Genomic DNA, 22,543 nt, shown 5'->3' on the forward strand with positions numbered 1-22,543 from the left:
TAGAAGGAGCGGGCCAATTCCGCCAACTTGGTGTGCCAGAAAATAAAACCGGTTTCTTACCTTGGTATCGACCGATAGAGTGGCTAGTGAGCGTAACGTTACGCTATCGCAGGTATTACAAGATATATACTGAATGGTCAGTTCACTTGCGCGGCGGAATATCTGATAGTTTTGTATCATTCGATTTCTGCCGTCGAATTTGACAGGGAGCAGAAACGAGCTGACTTAACTTCTTAGCTAGCGGGACGACTAGCCGAGATCGCTACAAGATACGTGTGATTGCGGACAAAGGCTAGGACTCTTTGCTTGGAAATCCGAAGACACAGTTGAACTCAAATTTTAAATGAACAGCGATGCTTACATAGCACGGCAGATGCAGGTTGGCAAGCAGCCGGAGGATTTCCTCCATTGAAATTTCTGATCAAATCAATTTCTAAAGCCATACTCGATTTCTGTACTACCTCGGTAGGTATCGGCACATCACATTTGGGAACACCATCACCAGATGATACAAACCAGATCTTCATAGAAACGAAGTCGAACTTACACGACCCAATGCTGTGATTTGGCATTCTTTGCGATTGTTGCGCTCATAGGAGTCTCATCACCAAAGCAAAGGTCGTTGTTACAGAAGATGGGGAGGAAAAACTATTGTGTCTCCGGAAGGATTCTAGAACCATGAGAGCCAGCGAAGATTTTGGTTCATGAGACGGCGCTGCATTAGTCTCCACTACCCCGCATCGCGCCGCATTCCAGAGCACATGCACCAACTTTATTGCCAACTGACCATGATTGGAACTCGCAAATGATTACAAACGCCAACGGAACAAACTGGTCAGCATCCTCACTTAGATTAGATCTGCACTAGGGATATTTCAACGTTTTTCTATCTTAGGACCAGTTATGCCCCACCATTAAATTCCAACGGTAAGATCCTTGAGTGCCTGGACCAGCGCAGAAAGCTCACATCATTATGATAAAGCTGATCGCAGCTCTTTCATCTGTCATGGGGGTCGTACGATGATTCGAAATTAACACGAAGATAATATTTTGCATAGAAAATACAAGGAGGCAATTGACGTATCGTATCTGAATCAGGCCTCTAGTGGTGAATTGAATGGTAATAATCCTTCAAGCACTTCGCAAAACAGCTAGGAAGCCATCTGCTTTGTCTCAGTGGATTAGAACTTCATGCATTCAATCACTCATCTTTCGTACAACCGCCATTCATGCAGCCAGCCAGCCAGCATAGATGTCGAACGCGCCCACCCTACCGTTATCTCTAATGCGCTATAAATTGAATTCTTAGCATGCCGAGAGAGATATGGGTTAAAGTAATATAAGGTTAAACAGTGGAGACTGGGGCAAATAAACATCCACCTGGCAGTCGAATCAACCGCATTAACCTAAGAGATGAGTTTTGATTGGTAGCTCCATCTTAACAATCATTACCTGTGTTTGGTTATGAGCGCCATGCTTTGCTACGCCATTGATTGAATCGAGAGGAAATGCAAAGGATCTCCATCCTCCGAGATTGGACTAATTCTTGTACGAGTACAGCTCTCACTTGCAAGATTTGCAGAGTCGATAGTGTGATGTGTCAGATCAAGAAAACTTCCCCCCAACTCCCAACTCCTCCATTCTCTCCAAAATACCATTATAGCATAGCTCCGAGGGTTCTGTCAAAGTGATGAAGATATTTTTAGTCTAGCCATGATAGCTAGATCTATTGATAACTATCAAACCTTCTTTCATACTATAGACTGGAGACCGAATCTCGTTCATCATCTGTTTATCCTTAAAGTTCTATTGGAATTGTTGATGCGGGGTCAGACAACCAAGACTACGCCGTCAACCCGTCAGCAAGGGTAGACTGAAGTTATTGATGAGCATGCATCCTTCCTAGGAGACCCAAAGCTCAGCACCGCATAGTGTGGTGTTGCCCCTCCCTATTAGCTATCACAAAAGCGTCTTTACATGTCGCTAGTATGTTCACGAACTTGCAATTGCTTGATTCTTCCCGAAGCAGGAATACTCCGATGCAACGAAGCTTCACAGCTTTTAGCAGTCTCTCGGATTACGCAACCTATCCAGTCATCCCATTCAAGATGCTTTCCGCACTTACAAGGAAGATAATTCCACAGCATACAGTGCTTTCGCGTCTTCATATCACTCGGTGTTTATGAGATCCAACTTTGGAATCTGATAAAGATTGCCAGATAGGGAGACTTAAATTTATGAAGTGGCTTGAAAGTGCCAGCCTAGGCTCTTCTCAAGGCCACTAGCTAGATTATTTCCTCGGTATGCTACTACATTACAGACAGTGCTATAATGGTCCAAACATCCCAATTTTGTTCACATGTTCATTTTGCTAGTATGACAACTTAAGGTACAAACTAGCTCTACTCCGCGCAGTCACATCATATATATAGCGGCATCGACCTGAATTCCATGCTACATGTTGATAGGTTAACGTCCAGAATCATATTATACATTGAAAATTGCATACAGAGAATAGTTTTCAAAAGTTGTACTTCTAATTTGTCACAATGAATCTTGAAAAGCAAGTCTCACCGATGCCTATCGTAAGCCATGAGGAGGATATTGAAGTCTCAGGCTCTAAACACTCTTCACCAAACCTCTCATTGCAAGAATCCACATTGAATGGACACAACATCCAGAGCATAGGTAGCGGTGGATATGCGGAACATGGACCTGGAATTGACCATAAGATCTCGCAAGTGCTTGAAAAACAAGCCAAGCCAGATCTTATGTGGAGTCGAATTCGACATGCTATGCGAGAACCGTTTTCGGAATTCTTCGGCGTATTCATTTTGTCAGTATTGGCACAAGCTTTTAGCCTTCGCAGCATGGCAATCACTCTCTTATTTATTCCATGATCATTAACGTTTGAGTAGGATCTTGTTCGGAGATGGAGTTGTTGCGCAAGTAGTCCTTAGCTCAGGCGAGAAGGGCTCTTATCAATCAATATCTTGGGGATGGGGGTACGTTTTCGTTTGGATCTAATAAACGGCACATTGGCTCACGACCTTGCAGTATTGGAGTTATGCTTGGAGTCTATGCATCAGGCGTCAGTGGTGCTCATATCAACCCTGCGGTAACTTTCGCGAATTGTGTCTTTCGCAAATTTCCCTGGCGCAAATTCCCCATTTACATGCTGGCGCAAGTACTAGGTGCAATGTGTGGCGCCGGTGTAGTCTACGGTCTGTCTGTTCCCAGTTGATATGAAAATGGCGATCTAACATTTCAATCCTGATAGCCAATTATAAATCCGCCATCGACGTGTTTGAAGGTGGCCATAACATTCGAACTGTGGGCCTAAATACGTCATCTGCAGGCATATTCTGTACTTATCCCGCCCCATTCATGACAAAGACTGGACAGTTCTTTTCCGAGCTTATTGCAAGTACCATCCTTATGTTTTGCATTTATTCTTTGCAAGATAATGGCAATTTGGGAGCTGGAAATCTTACTCCACTCGGACTTTTCTTCGTGATCTTTGGTATTGGAGCTTGCTTTGGGTGTAAGTGAAGTTTCTGAACACTTTAAATAATAGCCGAACCATTAATCTGAATTCCTTAATAGGGGAGACCGGATATGCCATTAATTTGGCCAGAGACTTTGGTCCAAGATTGATGACCTATTTCCTGGGCTATGGCCATGAGGTTTGGAGTGCTGGGAATTATTATTTTTGGGTGCCCATGATAGCGCCATTTTTCGGATGTTTATTCGGTGGTTGGTTATATGGTATGTGCTCATCACTTTTCCATACCCGATGTGGTGTTCGAGAGAGAAGATCTAATAAACCAAACAGATGTCTTCCTTTTCACTGGTGAGAGCCCCATCAATACTCCTTGGATGGGGCTAAAGCGTCTTATGCCTGGACTTAAGAGTAAGCAAATAGACTCAGTGGCATAAAACAAAATGGGGAAAAGCGGGCGTAGGTAGGAATGTCAGTCTCTTTCCTGCAGCAAAGAGGAAGGAGTCACGCCAGCTTGACGAATCCCGGACTGTTGACTATATTCCAATCACAAGATTCTGTACTAGATCGCATCAAAAGCTAGGAGAGCTTCATCCAAGCTCATCCACAATCTTCACCTCCTCAACCAATTCAACTACAACTCCTATTTCCAGCTTTTTAAGTGACAATAGTACAGAATACCATGTGATTGTATCACTAGTAATCATTCCATCCTCACTATCTCATCAGTTCGTTAAATCAAATCGATTGCAAGCTTTCGGTCCCCCTTTTAGCTTTCCGCTAAACATTCGACCCACTGTATTGTTACTATCCCACCAATAAAAGCCCAGGTCGCTGCTATTTGCAGCAACGATTTATTTATTCAGTGCGGAAGTAGCATCATCCAGAAAATGGATCGTCTTTATTATCTGCAGTCATATCTTTCGCGAAGTAGGTGATTAGTACTCACAGCGGTTAAGTGAAATGATCATGTGGCAATCAAAACGTTTCATGGAGCGGATATCGCGGAGGTTCTTGTTAATGAGTTCACAGGTGTGTGCTAGGTTGCCAAGGCGATTTACAACGATTGGAGGTTCTTTCTTGACTGGATGGAGGCATACACTTCCAATTGTATTCATTGCCATAGACTTGACGACATTGCAGGTTGAGATGGTAACACGAGTCGGTATAAAGAAATTTGAAAGATTTAAAGGAGGTTACTGTCGTTTACGGGTAGGATAGCTTGAAGTTTTGGACAATGGAACGGCGAGTCAATTTTTGACTGGGCTGTTTGTTGTAGTTATAGACGTACTAACCAAGTGGTTGCACCGTGGTTCATCGGTCGTAGGAAATCCTCGAGACCTGCGTCAACGACTTTTTGAATGTAAGAAGGACAGTTGCCAGTAAATATGTAAATTTGTTTCGAACTAGAAAGACAAGCCCATCAACCTCCTATGGCTAACTTGATTAGATTAGATGGTGTGAATTTCACCTTTTGTTTTAACCGTGCTACTATTCGCATTGTAGTAGGGATTTTACCTTATCTAGTGTTTATTCTAGAATGACCATCAAGAAATATACCAGATCGGGCCTATCTCGTATAAAATGCATCAATACATGCAGAGTGAACATGTCAATGTTTTTTTCACGGCTAAATTGTGTTTAGATGAAGATTGGAGGAACCACTAAACATATCATAAATACACCCTGAAGAATTTTGATTCTATTCAAAGTTAAAATATAAACACATTTGGATTTATGAGGTAACCGAGGCATTGATAAAACCATCTATCTATATAGATAGACCCATAATCTATCTTACACAACTCAAGCACCTGCTAAGTTTTATCATTCTAACCATCTGAAGTTCGGCTCAGCGGAATAATAGGGTTTTATTTATGTCTTGAGTGAGTGGAGTAGATTCGATTATCAGCTGAATTCACGAACGGGTACAGACACAATACATTCCATTCACTCATCCCCATCACCAGCACCCTCGAGCCTCAATACTCAACTCATGAGACAAAGTATCATACCCACTACCCAGAACCACAACCCAAAGAACTCACAAACAATACATCCCGCGAACTAACCAACACAAATCACTATCTAGGAAAACAATCCAACAATCCAACAAATCCGACAATCTGATAATCCGGATATACATATCAATACCTACCTTGAAAAACCACGAATAAATTTCCACAAATCCAAGTTCTGATTTCCTCAGGAACCGCAGATTTTCATACCTAGAATGGCTTTTAAAAGTTACTATAGATACTAGAGATAGATATTCATGATTCAAATTCTTTCTTTCCCAACACTCAAATACATTCATTCTATTCGTATCTAACCACCAACCATCTAAGACTTACAAATCACTTCGAGGCTCCAAGTACATACAAATGAAGTTGTGTATTTGCACCAACATCTCATCTCATAGGATATCAGGACTTATTACGTGGAGTAAATCTGATCATACCATTCATACCATTTATACACTGTATTTGTAGACCAAACTCAATTTCACACTCTGCTAAACTCACAAACTTCCATGCTTACGGATGAGTGTTTCTTCAATGATATCTTGAACCATCTTCTCTCTTTGCGCGACTCCGCTTGGACTTCCAAGATATTGTCACTATGCTCGCGTCTATCTAAAGCTCATCCTCTAATGTTTACTAAGATCCTGTTGAAATATTGCACGCACATGGTAGCCTGGAATCTTGTGAATCTCACCGGTGGATTCCACAAACAAACGTAGACCACCTAGACCCCAAGTTCATTCTTCTTCAAGTACTGACCGGAAACCCACCACTTTTCTTTAAAAAAAATGCATTCGAATTGATCAATTTCGTATTTATTGTTTCTCGGAAGATAGAAAAGAATATAGAAAAAATACAAGACAGGATTGCTTAAAACATGACATAGTTCTCCGAATCCTCCTCAAAGTTACCAGCCAAAATACCCAAACGCCAGCCCACCGAGGTAGTTCTACTTGGTCTAAAGCTTAATCATGAGAAGTCATCACCCTTCTCCTCAATTGCACTCTTAATTTTCAACAGAATGGTCGTCTTCCACTTGTCCAACTTGCTCATTTGATCATATTGGAATAGCTTGTCCGCGAATTGTTCCTGATCGCCTTGATCAACCGCCTCTGCGAGGTCGATTAATAATTGATGCTCCCTTGTGCTTGGGAATGTTGGATCCATATCTCTGTATTTTTCGAAAGCTCGTCCGGTGGCCACTGTATCGCCGATAGCTAGATGACACAGACCGGCCTTGAGGAAATAGTCTTTTACCGACCACTTCATAAGGTTATTCGAGACCGAGGATGCGGCTACCTTTTCAAAATGCTCGATGGCTTTGTAATAGTCACCGTCGAGGGCGGCAATATCGGCGACCTTGAGGAAGAGCTTATTGGCCAGTCTATAAATATATCAGCAAATGCTTGTAAATAACCCAGCACCTATGTGTGAAACATAGGAGTCAGAACTCACGCCTCAGCATTGTCAGCCTCAAACCAGCTAGCAGCCAGTTCATAACTTTCGATTGCTTTCTTCATGTCCCCAATCTCCATTTCATAAACCTCTGCCAAATTTTGCTTGTGCGTGGCAGCCCTCCTGAAGTTTCCTTTCGATGTATAGTGATTGATTGCAACGTCCAAGCATCTAACCGCATCTAGTGGATCTCCCTTCTTGTATACTTTGAAAGCTTCTGTAAGCGTATTCGCAGCATCGTCGGGCTCGTTGAGTTTGTTCGTTTGAATGTCGGCAGCGCGCTCAAATGCTTGCCCAGCCTCCTTGTCTAAGGAAAAAGACATGTCATGTTAGTCAAGATGTAGAGGTACGAAGAAAACTTGGGAAGGTGTTACTTTGCTTTTGCATGCGAAACGCATTCGCAGCTTGGTTATATAACTCTGCTGCATTCTCCCACTTCTCCTGTCGTCCACCGAAAAGACTGAATCCCCCCGAAGCTCCCGCAGCTGCTTTGTCTGCCTGTTGAAAACGGTCAATATGAAGCTTATCGGGCAGCAGATGGTGGGGTAGTCACCTTCTGCAAAAGAGCGTAAGGATCTTGTGCCATGACTGCGATTTATGTATTGTAGGACAGTTTATTAATTGATGAGTCTTTCTGAGAGTTGCAAGTATTATTTATTTATTGAGTTGTAAGAGTTGACTTGACATGTGTTCGTGGTTTTAGAAGATAAACCTTGTTTGTTTCTGGTTCTTGAAGTTCTGACATAGCCTGGCCCCGCCTGCGAATCACACACTAGTGTATTTCCGGGGAAGGATATGACAATATTATTTTTATACATTCAGCTTCACCATGCTAACTATTTAAATTCATTCAACAGTCCTCGAAAGCTCAATTATTCACAAAAATGCCAGGATCGATTTGTTTGCGTTGTCGCGCATCCATGCGGCATTGTCTCTTCACCGGAAACTCCACGCGTACCCCAATTTCTCTTTCTCGAACATACAGTACCTCAGAAGCCCGTCAAGAAATGCCCGCAGAAGCTTCTGCGGTGGGTAGGACGTCAATACCACCAACAGAAGGTAGTTCAGACCGTTTCATACCGCGAAGTGTAAAGCTTCATGGAACTAGAATAACAACACCTCTCAGCCCCAAGCCGGAAGATCAAATACTCCCAGTCCGCCGAGTATTCGCTCGATTAAATGTGGACTATGCTCACCAGAAAACGAACATTCGTGAGCTTCTTTCAAAGCCCACTTGGTCCGTTCGATCCCTCTTACCTTCTCATGACGAGAAACCTGTCGAAGAAATTACTGCCAAACAGCTCCATCATTTATGTCGACTTTCCGCACTTCCTATCCCCAAGACACCGATAGAAGAGAAGAAATTACTAGATACACTGCATTTACAATTACATTTCTTGAGGGATATTCAGAAGGTTGATACGGATGGTATAGAACCACTGAGGAGTATTAGGGATGAGACGTTAGAAGCAGAAGCGTTTGAGACAATTGGTTTAGAGACTGAAGAAATTAAGGCCGCGTTGGAAAAAGAGGAATATGAGGGCAGAAACAAGAGACCTAGGAGGCGGACTGATAGTGTCATTGACACAAAAGGTGTAGAGAACTGGAATGTGACAGGGACTGCCAGCGAGACTGTCGATTTTGGAGGCGGAAAGTATTTTGTTGTGAGGAGTGGGAAAGAGACAGCGGAGAAAGTGGAAGATCAAATGGGTTTGAAAGGGGAGAATCTCTCGCATACAGAAAAAGAGAGACTGGAGACGCCGGGTGTGAACTGATGGAGATATGTTGATGATAACTTTAGAATGATACCCCAACGTCTTTCAGGAAAGACACTCTAATCCCATGGCGTATATAGGTATTTCTCTCGCCATAATGATGGCCCCTCCTGCATCATCGGTAACATCCTCGGCGAATAATTGGCTCTCAAATGGCATTTCATGGCCCTCTTCCTCAAACATCAGTTCTCCTGCCACCTTTTTCGGTCTGTCGCACGACTTCAGTTATATTATCAGACTCGATCAAATACTTCTACTTTTCGCCGTGTAGAACACCATTTAAAAGACACGACATAGACATACTCTTTGCTCTATCAGATTCCACCCTTCACACTCCATCATTCCCACTTCCAACTTATGCTCCTACATTCAACACCCAGGCTCGTGATACAGATGATACGTTAGTTGTTCGATTTCAATTCATATATGAAAACCCCAAATCCAATGAATATCAGAACATGTCCTTGTAATCAATCCTTGATTATCCGCAACTGTAAACCTAAATCGTCTGAGTATCGAACTATACTCCTCCATTCTCCGATTCTATTTTGATATTAACGCTAAAAGCTTCTCAAATATCAAAGGTCTAGATATCAAAGGTATAGCACTCTAGAATGCAGTTATCTAAAGATAGATTATAGCTCATTGACCCATTAATAAATGTCCAAGACCTTGTCCACTCACCCCCAGTATATATGTCTAAACCTGAACTAAACAAAACCACTTCATATTTAATTAATGTGCAGCTTTTCCGCCCCTTGTTGCATCATAGTCTCAACAGTTTTCCGATCGACATCCTTCTCCATTTTCCTAACCTCAACTTCAGGATCCACATCATCAGCATTTCCTTTCTCCTCTCCCTCTTTTCTCTCCTGCTCGTCTAATAGCTCCAAGGTCTCTTCTTCTTTCGCAACCTCTTCCATATCAATATCCTCAAATCCTATCTTTTCCAAAATCGTACCCACGAGATATTGATAACGTAAGTGACCATTGACCATTTCGCTTACGTTGATATTTTCAATCCCCTTGACACCTTGGGCTTCTTGGAGACCAGCTACACCGAATTGTATGCTGCTGGTACGGTACAGGAAAGCGAGAATGTAATCATTCTCGGAATATACGTTTACGAGTCGTCCGGAGACAACACTGCGCATAGATCGCCATGCAGTTGCATCCGATGGAGCAGGCGCTCCAATTAGCACTGCTGATCTGGATTCAGAATGTTAGCATAGTCTGTAGCCGCAGGATTTAAATACGCTGCGAATGAGCACAAAAGTATAATTTAACGATGAATTGAAGTAGGAGATTGAACTGACTCTACCAAACCAAAGGCACGGCGTTCTGCAAGGCTCATTAAGCAAGAGTAGATCAACCTAGCTCCTAGACTGTATCCAATCAAAGTAACTGGTCTTTCTCCCTGCGCCTTATTGATAAGTGCATCTGCAAGGACTAAACCTGCTTTATCTGCTCGATTCTTGGCGACTGAGAATGGATTGTCTACAATTTTTGAAATTTTCAAAAGCCCAAGCGGCCAAAGAGCAGTCATTAAGCTGGCGAATATCGTTCTAGAGATAATCTCTTTCTTGGCAATTGACCAAGCTGCACTTTTTACCATGGACTCCAACGACATGCCGAGTTTGGAAAGGGCCTCGAGTTCATATCGCAGAGCAAAGACTTCACTTTGGTGCCCAAGAACTCGCCATGGTGTGACGACATCTTCTTTCTGGGTCAACCATCCAGTAACACCTATTGTGACCCTCAACCTCCGATCTTTCGCTGCTATATCCTTCAAGGGTTTTTGATGTTGCGATCCCTTGAGAGGAAGAAATGCAAAGTCGGAAACCTCTTTTGCGTAAGCATCCATCATCTTGCCCGTCATACTAGCACCATAAGCACCAAAGAGACTTCCAACAATAATTCCACTTTCGGCCAGAGCCCCCAACAAGCCTGCGGCCGTAGTCGCACCAAGTCCAAGCCCGCCCATTACGGTCCCTAAAGCTCCCGCAACCAATGGAGCTGCAAGACCACCTGTGACACCTATTATCGCAGCGCCCGCAACACCAGCGAGTCCTACCTTCCATCTTCGAGCTATTTTGTTCTCTTCACTCCGTTTCTGTGTCTCCTCGTTACCAGACATCTTTTTGGCGGCTTCCAGCAGTCCTTGTGCAACCTTCACCTCTGTCTCGGCGAGAAGATGAAGAGGAAGGTGCAGAGATGATGCTATGTGAAGCAAAAGGATACGTGAATGGGCAGTGTAATGCTCCAGAGAGAGAAGAAGCAGTAGCATGGCGTGTAAGAGCATCACTCGTTTCTCTTCTGGTAAAGAGTAAAGAGGTGTGGATGTTGGTGGGTAAAGCTCAATCAAAGCTGCATCTGCTTCTACAACATTTGTAGTTTGTCCTGTGAGAGTTAATCACTGAATTACCCAAAAGCAGGTGAAAGCTTAAAGCAATAGATGATACTACATACTAACGACCTTGGTTTTCGGCGGTGCATCAGGGGTAGAATTCGCGCTGGCTTTTTTCTTCTGATCTTCTGTAACTTCCTTTGGATTGTTGACCACCGTCCCAATTCTCGAAATGACAGTTTCTTGCCATTCTTGAAAGAACTTTAGAGCATCATGTTTAAGCTCTAGCATTTTGTGCGCCGATAATTCATTCTCCCTTTTCTCCCGTAGTTTCCGAGCCTTCTCCTCTTCTTCCGATTCCTCCTTCGGCTGACTATCACCAACTTTTGAGGATCTATCGGCAGCTTCTCCTGTGGTAGTAAAAGTATCAAAGTTGTCACAGATTTGTTTTTGCATGACCTCTGTGATGTCAGCAATGAGAAGCGTCAGATCAACACGTTCCTCAATCCCCAACATTGAACTAAGATCATGTTCATGGTCTTGAGCCGTTGCAGGTTTAGATGTCCAAGGAGCCATATCTTTGATGTTTGTAGGAGACAAGGAGAGGAAGCGTTCGTGTTTGTCAACCAAATGTTAAGGCAATTTCGATTCTTGTCGCTGAACAGCTGGGGCGGCAGTCGATTGAAGCCAATGACGACATAGGGGCTCTTATCTTATCATAAAACGCGTGAGGCTATACAATCACGTGATCCTAATGTTATTTATTCAACTAGTGTTTTCTCCGTTAGCATTGACTACACGATTCCAAGAAATTGATGCTCATGCGCATGACAATAACAAGGAGAGGGCAAAATTGATAGAGTCGATTTCTGGAAGGGGGGTGGTGGGGGTACTGCCTTAACAAGTGAAGAGCAAATGATTCCTAGGCGAACAGGTGAGGGGGAATTCTGCCGGTACGCTTGGTGGGCCCTGGTATGATGGTGATGGCGATGGCGATGTTGAAATGAGCTGAGGCAACGTCTGTGGTGGTCGGTTTATGCGACTTTTCATGAAAACCTTAAAGTGGCTGTGATACTTAGATAACTTAGGCAACTCAAAAAAGCTTTGAGGCAAAGGAGAGCAGCAATGTCATAATCTATTTTTATTGCTACAATATTAATATGTAACAAGGCACTCTCTCCCCAGGGATATATATACAGTGACCGTGACGCCCATTCACACATTCGTGAATGTGATATGCACGCCGCAAACGCAAGCCCCAAACGCAAGCTATAACCTCTAATGAAACACTCATGTAAATGAATTCCATTTTATCTAAGCCGCCAACTGTGATTTCCTTACTCTTCCCGCTTCAGAGTCCTTCTCTGGAATGGTTGTACCCCCAAAACCCAATCCTGCGCTCTTCTTCCTCCTTCCTTTCCTATCACCATATTTCTCGTCGAATTTACGGATAGCAGAGAGTGTACTCATATCCTCACTGATACTAGCACTAATTTCCTCCATTGCCTTGTCGAAATGAGCTTTCGTGAGGATACGTTTCTTGGGATATGTGTAAGGAATTTCGCCTTCGTGCTTGGCGGCAAGCTCGTTTTCTTCACGGATGCATGCCAATGCAGCTGCAACCGACAGGTTTTTGAGATCTGACCCAGAGTAGTAGGGTGTGTTTTTGGCAAGTTCGGTAAGAGAGACTGATGAGTCAAGGATCTCCTCTTTGAGATGGATCTTGAGTATAGACTCGCGATCATTTTCAACTGGTAAATCCACCAAAAGTCTTCGAGGCAATCGTCGCAGTACAGCCTCGTCAAGATCGAACGGTCGATTAGTAGCGACCATAATAAATGCAGATAGGTCGTTCATGCCATCCCATTCTCGTAAAAATTGGTTGATCATCTCTCTGTGAGAGGTCGAGCGCTTAGTATCACCACGAGCAGCAAATATAGCATCTGCCTCGTCAATGAATACTACACAAGGTGATAGTTTCTTAGCTAGAGAAAAAATCGCTCTGACGTTCTTTTCGCCCTCGCCAACGTACATGTCGTTCACTTCAGCGCCACTAATTTCGAGAACGGTCGCGCCACTTTCTTTCGCGACTGCTTTGGCCAAAAGAGTCTTACCGGTTCCAGGAGGTCCATACAGGAGCAAACCAGGCATCTTATCAGTAGCAAGTACACCATAAGTGAAAGCCTCTGGCCGTATCAACGACAAGCTTGTCAAAGTCTTTAGCGCCTCCACGGTTTCTTTCGGAGCATGGACATCTTCGAACTTTGTGTGAATATCCGAAGGTATGACCACACCTCCCAGGAGCTTCTTCTCGTGAGGAGTGCACGTTTTCCGAATTTGCTTCAGCTTATCCTTAATGTTTGTGTTTTTCGGGGAAGCGTTGATCTCATCAAGCATCTTGTTCACGTCATTATCTTCTTCCTTCAACTCTGCTGCGCCCCAAGAGAATTTAGCACTGTCACTTTCGGAGAGTAGCTGTTGAGCTTTCCAAAAAGTTGGTCCATCTATAATCTCCGGGTTACTTTCCAATCCTAGAATAGTTGTTGCGAGCCTTTGCACGCGGGCATAATGCCAAACTGCCTCATCTAGCCCAGCGGATTGTATCCAACCGCTATCGAGATCTTTTTCTATATCCACAGTAATAGGTGCATCACCCGCGAGTTTCGTGATCATATCCTCGACGTGTCGTATGTTTAAGGTCCGAATGCGTAGCTTGTCGTCGGATTCGAATACCGCATCTTGTTCTGGCCTTCGATCCGGAGGGACAAATATTGTCCTTTTCTCGCCTTCGACTATATCAGATTGGATATGCTGAATACCTGCTGATGAGAGCTCGGATTCTCCTTGCTCCAAAGAACTTGTTCCAACCATAATTATATTCCGTCCGGACTGCCAGCGCTTGGTGACCAATGTCCGCATTTTATCGATGATGTTATATCCATCGTATGTCCTAGTCAAATCCTTGTAATCGCGAACTTGTATAATGAGGTCCCTCGCGTTGGCTGCATCAGTACCCGAAGACCCCCATGTACGCTTTGAATCGGCACCAGTGACTAGTGCCTCAAGTAAAGCCGTCGTCTTTAAATCATTCCACTGTTCAGCATTAGATTTCACATTACTGAAGGCTGAATTGCCGTTGCTAGAAGCCGAAAAATTCGGGTCGGCGAAAGTAGCAAATGGCATCACAACGTCTGATGAACGCCTGTTGCTTTCAGCCGCCGGAGTGAGTGCTCCCTTCAATCGACTAAAAATCGCAGAGAGCTTTTTCTGTGCTTCGGACGAATTCGATGCTGTGAAAGCAATTGCAGGACCAGGTTTTCTGCTCATACCCGTCATGTCTTCCTCCTCAGCTCCTTCCATATCTTCAGATGCCGCGCTCGAGTCTTTTTCGTAATCCTCTAGCCTGCCCGCCATTCGCGAAGTTTCGTAGCCTAAGAGGGATGCCTTCGCCCCCGTCCAGGCTAAATTCTCATCGATGTATGGCCCTAGAATTTGAGCTATGTCGACTGGGTCAAGACGTATGAGGTCAGCTCCTAATTTGGTCGAAATTGTCTCCACGACAGAGTCTAAGTACAATATTCCTCCGTCTTTAGGGCATTGCAAGTGGAGAATGGGTCTCATGACATTTTTACCGTCCATAACAGCCTGTGAGGGGCGCAATTTCAACCCTGCTGTGATGGATGCCAATATTTCTTTGTAAACATTAACATGCATGCTATATTTTGCTTTCTCGGTGGAAGGCAGGTCGCATTCGATAATAGATTTGATTGCATGGCTCATCCTCTCGGTTGCTTCGGGGTCCGTCGGATCGGTATTCAATTCCGTGACGTTACTACCATAGTAGACAGCGAGCGAACCGGTCTGCGGCAGTTCCTCAGCCAGTTTGACATTATCCCAGAACCAATCCGGCAGTACTATCGGTGGTAGACCTTCTGGCTGTTTTTGTCGATTTGCTCTTAAGGTCCGCCCCGAAAGTCTTCCTCGAGACCTTTGCTCATGGTCTACACTCTCGACTGGCTGTATTGAATCTTCTGCCACTGGATTGTCCAACTCTACTTCCGCAGATACCTGGGGGACATCCACCGGATTTCCTAGCTCTGCGTCTTCAGGTATTTGCGGGGCATCCTCTATGCCTGATCTCTCCCCTTTATTATCACCTGGATTCGCTGCGCCTTCGGGTGTATTGAAGCAAATTGCTGAACGGTGAAAGGTGCGCCGAGGGGAGGGGTATCTACAGCCTGCGATAATCCGACATGTCTGCCTCGAGAGAGGATTCTTACTTCTGCGAAGGGCTCGCAATGCTACGGCATGCATTCGGTAGACTTTCGGGCTCTCTTTCGAGCGAATATTTCGTGTAGGAAAATGTGAATGTGGTCGTGAAAGTGTTTGAAATATCCCTTTGGAGTTGTACCAATTTAACAGTGTGCCTTGTTTGTAAGACATAAACAAAAATATTCAGGCATCAAGTGCTCACTACGATGCGACAACAAAAAAGGTGTGCTAAATTCTGACAAAATGATATCATACTGAACAATTATCTTTCTTCTCCAAAGAATTGCATTTACTGGGGAGGCAGTTTCAAATGAGACAAAACACAAATCTATGATAATGATATTTCATTTGTTTATCGGTTTATGTAGCTATTCAAAAGTAGCAATCCAATGAAGCTCCAATCTTTCTGATATCAAGATTTTCCGAAGGAAATATACCTTCAAGAACCTCACGTAAATCTTGAGGTCCATTGGTAAAGCAATGATTAACCATCATACCATCATTCATCCTCACATCTACTCCTCCATCCGCCTTGTTAATCCTCCAATTATTTTGCACCTCACGAGCCATCTCTTCCATAGCAACGTCGTTGCCTACCTTTCCTATGTCAAAGTGTTTGAATTGAAAGTTGATGTCTTGATCGTTTTTGAAACACACTATTGCCGCCTCGACAAAACCATCGAAGCATTGAAATATCTCACCTAGGCCACTTCCAGGGCCAGTGTTTAGATTGTATAAGTGTGGCCTGCAGGCACTCCAAAAGCGAAAGATGACAGTAATGATACCTTGGTGACCTGGGTGTACAGCTTCGATACTGTGGCCGAATCTACCATAATGACTACCAAGGTTGTTGAACATATGTTGTAGCAGAACTTTCAATTGAACCACAAGCTCCTTGACTGGCTGTCCACTCAATACTAGACTTTCGAGGGCTTTAGACACTGCTACTAGGTAGACTTCGCATGCGAGCGAGCCAGCTTCTTTGCTAAATGCGACTTCCAGTGTGGAAGGTACAATTTCAGTCAATAAAAATTTCAACAGGTGAATTTGCCGTGCACCCTTCGAAATCCGTTTGATGTAGCTATGGAGAGCATGAGTACCTGACAAAGAACTTCTCAATCCATTCCAAAGATAATATATCAATCCGTTCCGTGCTTTTTCCTGTTGTGAAGACAATTGCAGCGTATATGATATCAAACCTGCGAGGTAAAGCGTAGGGTCCGTCTCCGGGGGCCAGTACGCAACGGAACGGCGGAAGAAGAACTCTGGTGGTGGACAAATATCGCTGCAATGAGAGCGTACCTGCGAAACGATTTCCTGCACAAAGCTCACATAGGCTTTATGGGCAGCAGTGTTGGTATTTTGAAAATTTTGCAGATGATGCTGCATTGAAAGCATAGTAGAATTCAAAATGCCCGAGAATTTGGTCCTGATCGCCTCGCTGCTCACATTACCAAATTTGGAGGCCAGTAGTGCTTTGTCAGAAAGAATCCTTTGCATCCTGACGATACCATCTAATCCGGTTAACGCAATCTAGTCATATATTTCGGGAGCTTACATTTGATGAGTTGTTGATTCTTCATGATTGAAGGTGCTTCTTGCAGGAAGGACTCTAGACATGAATCTTTCATGATTTCGCCAGCAAGGAGAAAATGCCCTTTTTTGAGTAATTGATAAGTCAAGGCATTTTCCCAACGAAGCTCATGTTGTGGCTTGGAAATAGCTATCATCCATTCTGATCCAATATCGAAATCAGGACACTACCAAACATTAGTCGAATTCAGAGTGTAATTGAAAATCGGGAGTTTTTACACCAGACTGTAATGATTGTGTGTGCTCAAGTAGTTCACTGAGAAACAGTGGCCAGGCTACAAGCGTGCAATGCGATTGCTCCCGATGCTTAAAAACAGCGTTGACGCCTGTAGTGAGAAAGACCTTTGGGGACTAATACGATCATTAGCAGAAAACACGAAGGTGGGAGCTTCAGCAATGCATACATAAAGGCCAAACCTCAGGAAAGGGGAGACGAGCTGCGCCCAGCACCTGGTTAATCGCTCTAAAAACAAGTAGTTCGTTGTAGTACCTAGTGGCAACGGCCCGTCATGCAATATTCTCCGAACTGACTCTTGAAAGATAGACGTGATTGCACGATCGAGTGGCTCAGAAGGTTAGCCTTGCGAAGCAGTGGATGCGAAAGGAATAGAACATACATTAATATAATCGTCCATAAACTGCATTTCTTTCGCCCAATCGGGATCACACTCTAAGCCCTGGCTGTCAAATTCATCATCTGCATCTGGGCTTGCTTCCAGCTTGCTCTCTGGTTCTGCGTCATGAAGTTGGTGCAAGTAGCAAGTAAGAATCTCAATTGCAGATGATGTTAATTCTTGGTCAATTTTGTCATTTGAAGAGCCTGTAGAAAACATCTTTACAAGCATGTCTAATATCAATCAGCGAATGAATCTGTCACAGCTATCCTTGACTTACCTAGATTTATGGCATGCTTCAAAGTTGTTGGATTTGAACATCTCAATGTTTCCATCGTCGATCTCGCCACGGCTTGAATGCAGGACATAGTGCTCCTTCGATTACAGTCAACATCTGTTTGAAAAGCTCCGTCAGATTGAATTTGCAGTTGCCGCCGTACTTGAGTTAGTTCCACGTATTCTCCAAGCAGACTATCAAAAAAAGAATCCTGCCAAGTAATAAATGGTCTATATGAATCGACAGAGAAACTGGAAGGAATGCTAGACAAGGTAAACCGAGCAAGCCGTTCCCAAGCCCTCAGATTGATCAAAAAGGCTTCATTATGTGAGCGAGCGGCCGAAACAAGCTTCTGCAATAAAGTGATGGGCGGGCCGTAACCTGAAGGAGCAGCCCAGTATACTGTGCATAGAAGATCATGATGATTGCGCAGGGAGGCAAGATCACGATGAAAGATTGCCTCCTCCTTTGGAAATTGCCGATCATGATTTGGTAAAATTCTAGCAACTAAATTTCGAATGCCTTTGGTGTTGCCCGCTGCACGCTGATGCCTAATGGCGATGGCCACAATTTTGAGAAAAATATGAAAGCACCGATCTTCCGGTTCAACATCTAATGGAGATTCTGTGTTCAAATCCTCTAAGAATTGAGGTGATTTGTGGACTTCTTCATTCCGCAAATTTGCGAGCTTTTGTAAGGCAAAGCAATCAAACAGAGCTCCAACTATCCCACTGCACCTCCACCAGCCCCACTTTGACATTAGATAATGACATCGACTTACAATTGCTCTGCAGTAATCATTGAAGCTTGGTGATTGTCTAGTATTTGTCGCATAAAGTGCAAACACCCTTTTGACCAGTTGTTGTGCAAGTGACCAATTTTCAAACCCAAGTTCCTGGCGTGAAACTGATGAAATGTGACCATGTTCATCAAACTCAAAAAGTGGTAGGAGAGAGAACATGAAGAACCATAGCTTTTCCATCTCATTGGCATCCTGTGACGAACCTATACTTTTCGCACCTAATTGTATGTTTACTAAATCCCAAAACGAAGCGCGAGGAATCTTTGCAGCTCCTAAAATATGAATGATGATGACCCAGGATTCAACAAGATAACGATCACTTCTTATGCCATTCTCTCTTACTGACAGGTATTGTAAGTCATCGTACATTTTTCTCACCGTCTCTAAGCCTTCCGATATCAAGAGGCTGATGCAAGAGCCTGCCAATTTTTGCAGAACTTCTTCTAGGCGAAGAGTCGAAAAATGTGCAGCAATCCGAGACATCCCAAGCAACTGAAGCGAGAGCACTAAAAGCCTAGTTGTGACTTCAGTCGTTTCTCGGTTGTAAACGTAATCTATAGATCCTCGACAAACATCAAGACGAGACGAAAAATCCTCTAGTATCTCCAACATTCGGAGTAAAAAGTCGCCCCTTAACTCGGAACTTGAGAAGTCTATACTATGCTGTACATAATCTAAAATAAGATCGGTAGTCGCGACCAAATCAGGCTTATCCGATATCTTGGATTTATCAGTCAATTGTTCTGTTAGCCAGTCAATGCAAACACCCATTTGCTCGGAGACAATCTCATTCCAGGCCTCCCACACGAAGACCCTGTCTCCTAACTCAAGTGAGGTCGCAGGGCGGTTATGATCAATAGAGACGGGTTCTGAATGACTCAACGTGTTTGCAAGGCGCCCACTACCAATAAAGGTCGTCTCATGGAAATATATCCCTGTCTGAAGTGGCAAAATGTCAAAGTGATGAGGATACCTTGTGCCAAATTTCCCAAGGCCAAAAAGCTTTCCATGATCTATGCCTACTTCACCCAGCGAGGGTGTTGAGAAATCCAAGATGAGTGGCTCACTAGGCTGACGGTAGATAGCTGCACCTGCGTCTACACGTTTAGGCATCCGCTTCCGATGCCGATGTTGATTGCCAACTTTCTGTGCAGCACTAGTTGGCATCAAATCACTGTTCCCATTAGAGAGATTTGGCTCTATTGAAGGATATACGACATCTTCATCGGCCAAGAAGCGGGTCAGTTGAAGGTTTCCCCTCTGTAAAGGCTGACGGCGACCCATGCGAAAAAGAGCATCAAGAGTCTTCTTCCTCGGTTCTAAAGTGTTGATAGGAAATTGGCTTGCTTCAAGTTGTGCCGATCGTGCAATCGGGGCTGTAAAGTAAGGATCCGTTCGCGCCCTCGATTTGCTTTTGGTATTGACTGCTCCCACATTTTTTGATGGAGGCTCTTCTGGTTTGTCATGTCTATTCTCAACAAAGTCATTCATCGAAAGCTGTTTTACTCTGGGTACACGAATCTTCTTTGTAATATACGCAGCATTTGACTGAGCCTTGCGTACGCTTGTCTTGAGTTTCGCGATTGTTGGAGGAAGCTTTGTTTGCTGATTAACAGAGATTTGGCTGAGCGGATACGCAACGCTAGCATTTTCAGATCTTGATACATATGAAACATTCCTGGGCTGAATTTTGCGGTTCCGCCAATCTTGCAGGACTGATTGGGCATCAGCAGTGTCTTCGCGAGTAGCAAGCCTGATAAACTTCCGGGTGGGACTTTGACGCCCAAGTTCCTTTCGGGATCTCGCGCTACGAGCAGCAACCTTAAGAAATGCCGGGGCATTTAGCTCAAAATAACCAGAATCTTGAGCGATGTCTATTATACTAAGCTTGGGAGGCTGCCGCTTCTGCCGCTTTTGTTTAGGTTTAGTGGATTTGCGGACAATTGTAGCTGTAGATGTAAGATGTGAAGTGATCCTCGGCTGGTGTGGATGTGGTTGTTTCCCATCAGAATACGAAGATGTCATTAAGCGCTTAGCATTTGGTTGTTTGAATGAATTCTTGGCTCTGCGCTTGCGACTTGGGGTTGGCAGCATACCATCAAGGCGGTCATCTTCGATAGCAAATGCCAAATCCGACTCTTGAAATAGGCTAGGAGCTCCAGTTTGTTCATCAGTATCCATAGGAAACCCAGTAAAGCTAATCTCATCAGGCCCATCGCTTTCGTCAGATTCTAAGAATGCAAGTCGGTTCACAGTCTGTGTGGCGGGGGTTGGGTTCGTCCCTCGCACCAGGGGGAGAGCAACACCAGCACGTTTCTCGTTAGGCCTCGGGTTCTTCCTAGCTTGAGATTTATGACCTCGTATCTCTTTTCTTTTTTGATCAAGCCTTAAGTGAGACGCTGGCAGTACATGTTTCATTCTTTTCTTCAATAATACCATCTCGTCCTCCTCTTCCGATGATGATGATAACGACGAAGAGGCAGATGGTGAGGAAGGAATTACTATTGGATCTGCAAACGGATCATCCTCATCAAATATTATCTTTGTAGGTGATGCATATGAAGATGCCTTAATAGCACTCGTAATTGGAGTATGCACTTCCGTTGAACGCCGAAAATGTGGAGAGCTCTGGTCTTGCCAAACAGGGGTTGAAATAGGCGAAGAAGGAAGAGAGACTACACGAGAAATAGTTCTCCGTGCATTCCCTGAACGTATAGGAGGAGAATCGGTGGGGGATGAGCCAGGAAAATCATATATGTCAAAGGTCGGCCCTTTGTTCCCATATTGAGGTTCAGATGTCAGTTTCACTCGGTTTTTAGTCGAGTACTTCTTTGATGGCTTCTTCTGGTTCGCCTTTACTAGACTTGAATCCTGTTTGAAGAGCTCAGGGAGGTCAGGAAATTCCTGGTCACTATCGTCTTCATCTTCCGTCAGTGTAGAAAATTCAGGGCCGATTATAGTTTCCCGTATGCTATCTGCCAATGTCGACTGTGTTAGAGCACCTGCGTTCGAGCTCATAGGCTGGCTTTCTTCCATAGCACCCGTTTCTGCTTCTTCTGCTTCTTCTGCCTCTTCTGGGTCCGGAAAATCCTTATCCCACAATTCCCGACCATGTGTGACTCGCCTCCTTCGGCTATTTTCCTCTTGGCTTGGTCCAATACGTACGGGCTTGATGTGAGAGGCTTTCATCCTTTGCTCGTACCGCTGTTGCTCTAACAGAAATGGATGTATTTGCACAGGCTTTCTTTCCCGGAGTTGCCTTTTCGGCACGTTGTTGGGATGGTCAAAACCTGGACGTAATTGTTCTGGGGTCTCTTCGCGTATCCGATCCGGATGCGTGGAAAGCTTGGGTCGTTGCACAGGGGAGACGAGAGGCTGCACCACAGGAGAGGAACGGATTGGACTTGCTGGAGGCGATGATAGAATACTGGATGCCGGAGATAGAGCTCTAATCCAGCTCGTAGAAATCTCTTCAGCTTCTGCGACCGGGGCTGGTTCTCCCAAAGAGGTAATCACTCCATCTTCAATAGTTTTTTTTTTATCCTGCTTTACCATTTCCAGAGAGTCTCTCATGGTTTGTTCTTTCGGGATACCAACAGATACGTCATTTACCACATCGAAGGATTGAATCATATCGACGGATGAAGCTTGAGACATTCTCATCTCCTCAGCCATATGCCTCGAATCTAAACAAGGTCTTTTCCCCCCACACCTGCTATCATTAATTCTTTCCAAGACATCGTCGATATCGTAAAATTCATCGTCCGCGGCAGTATCTCGTTTCTCATGATCAGTAGTACTTTGGGAATCGAATTCCTCCTCATCATCGGAATCCGGAACCACTCCTTTCTCCTTCCAATTTGCCATTTATGTCAAATAACA

General features: G+C 44.2%; 7 protein-coding genes across 7 annotated transcripts in view; 2 read left to right on the forward strand and 5 right to left on the reverse strand.

Annotated features, from left to right (window-relative positions):
* Positions 1 to 594, reverse strand: part of SS1G_05318 (hypothetical protein) — a gene marked incomplete at both ends in the record, with an annotated part of 2,593 nt that extends 1,999 nt beyond the window's left edge. Inside the window, 2 exons of the mRNA XM_001593840.1 lie at positions 103 to 129; positions 548 to 594. Of these exons, the coding sequence (XP_001593890.1) occupies positions 103 to 129; positions 548 to 594 (74 nt within the window). The remainder of the gene's footprint in view (positions 1 to 102; positions 130 to 547) is intronic.
* Positions 595 to 2,549: 1,955 nt separating this feature from the next.
* On the forward strand, positions 2,550 to 3,939 carry SS1G_05319 (hypothetical protein; the record flags this gene model as incomplete). The annotated part of the gene is made up of 5 exons (XM_001593841.1): positions 2,550 to 2,836; positions 2,919 to 3,005; positions 3,058 to 3,224; positions 3,281 to 3,544; positions 3,836 to 3,939. 5 exons carry the CDS (start codon positions 2,550 to 2,552, stop codon positions 3,937 to 3,939), a joined length of 909 nt encoding a protein of 302 aa, XP_001593891.1.
* Positions 3,940 to 4,381: 442 nt separating this feature from the next.
* SS1G_05320 (predicted protein) lies at positions 4,382 to 5,003 on the reverse strand (the record flags this gene model as incomplete). The annotated part of the gene is made up of 4 exons (XM_001593842.1): positions 4,382 to 4,422; positions 4,452 to 4,629; positions 4,794 to 4,855; positions 4,931 to 5,003. 4 exons carry the CDS (start codon positions 5,001 to 5,003, stop codon positions 4,382 to 4,384), a joined length of 354 nt encoding a protein of 117 aa, XP_001593892.1.
* A 1,492-nt stretch (positions 5,004 to 6,495) lies between these two features.
* Positions 6,496 to 7,567, reverse strand: SS1G_05321 (hypothetical protein; the record flags this gene model as incomplete). Its single annotated transcript, XM_001593843.1, has 4 exons — positions 6,496 to 6,910; positions 6,982 to 7,288; positions 7,356 to 7,479; positions 7,535 to 7,567. 4 exons carry the CDS (start codon positions 7,565 to 7,567, stop codon positions 6,496 to 6,498), a joined length of 879 nt encoding a protein of 292 aa, XP_001593893.1.
* A 421-nt stretch (positions 7,568 to 7,988) lies between these two features.
* On the forward strand, positions 7,989 to 8,756 carry SS1G_05322 (hypothetical protein; the record flags this gene model as incomplete). The annotated part of the gene is made up of 1 exon (XM_001593844.1): positions 7,989 to 8,756. The coding sequence occupies one exon, from the start codon at positions 7,989 to 7,991 to the stop codon at positions 8,754 to 8,756; it is 768 nt and encodes a 255-aa protein (XP_001593894.1).
* Positions 8,757 to 9,487: 731 nt separating this feature from the next.
* SS1G_05323 (hypothetical protein) lies at positions 9,488 to 11,679 on the reverse strand (the record flags this gene model as incomplete). The annotated part of the gene is made up of 3 exons (XM_001593845.1): positions 9,488 to 9,965; positions 10,073 to 11,156; positions 11,226 to 11,679. The coding sequence occupies 3 exons, from the start codon at positions 11,677 to 11,679 to the stop codon at positions 9,488 to 9,490; spliced, it is 2,016 nt and encodes a 671-aa protein (XP_001593895.1).
* Positions 11,680 to 12,244: 565 nt separating this feature from the next.
* Positions 12,245 to 22,528, reverse strand: SS1G_05324 (hypothetical protein; the record flags this gene model as incomplete). Its single annotated transcript, XM_001593846.1, has 8 exons — positions 12,245 to 12,250; positions 12,445 to 15,230; positions 15,813 to 15,968; positions 16,077 to 16,889; positions 16,934 to 17,135; positions 17,586 to 17,815; positions 17,863 to 18,547; positions 18,641 to 22,528. The coding sequence occupies 8 exons, from the start codon at positions 22,526 to 22,528 to the stop codon at positions 12,245 to 12,247; spliced, it is 8,766 nt and encodes a 2,921-aa protein (XP_001593896.1).
* Positions 22,529 to 22,543: the final 15 nt, after the last annotated feature.

This window comes from Sclerotinia sclerotiorum, genomic scaffold (genome assembly GCF_000146945.2).
Source record: "Sclerotinia sclerotiorum 1980 UF-70 scaffold_6 genomic scaffold, whole genome shotgun sequence".
NCBI lineage: Eukaryota > Fungi > Ascomycota > Leotiomycetes > Helotiales > Sclerotiniaceae > Sclerotinia > Sclerotinia sclerotiorum.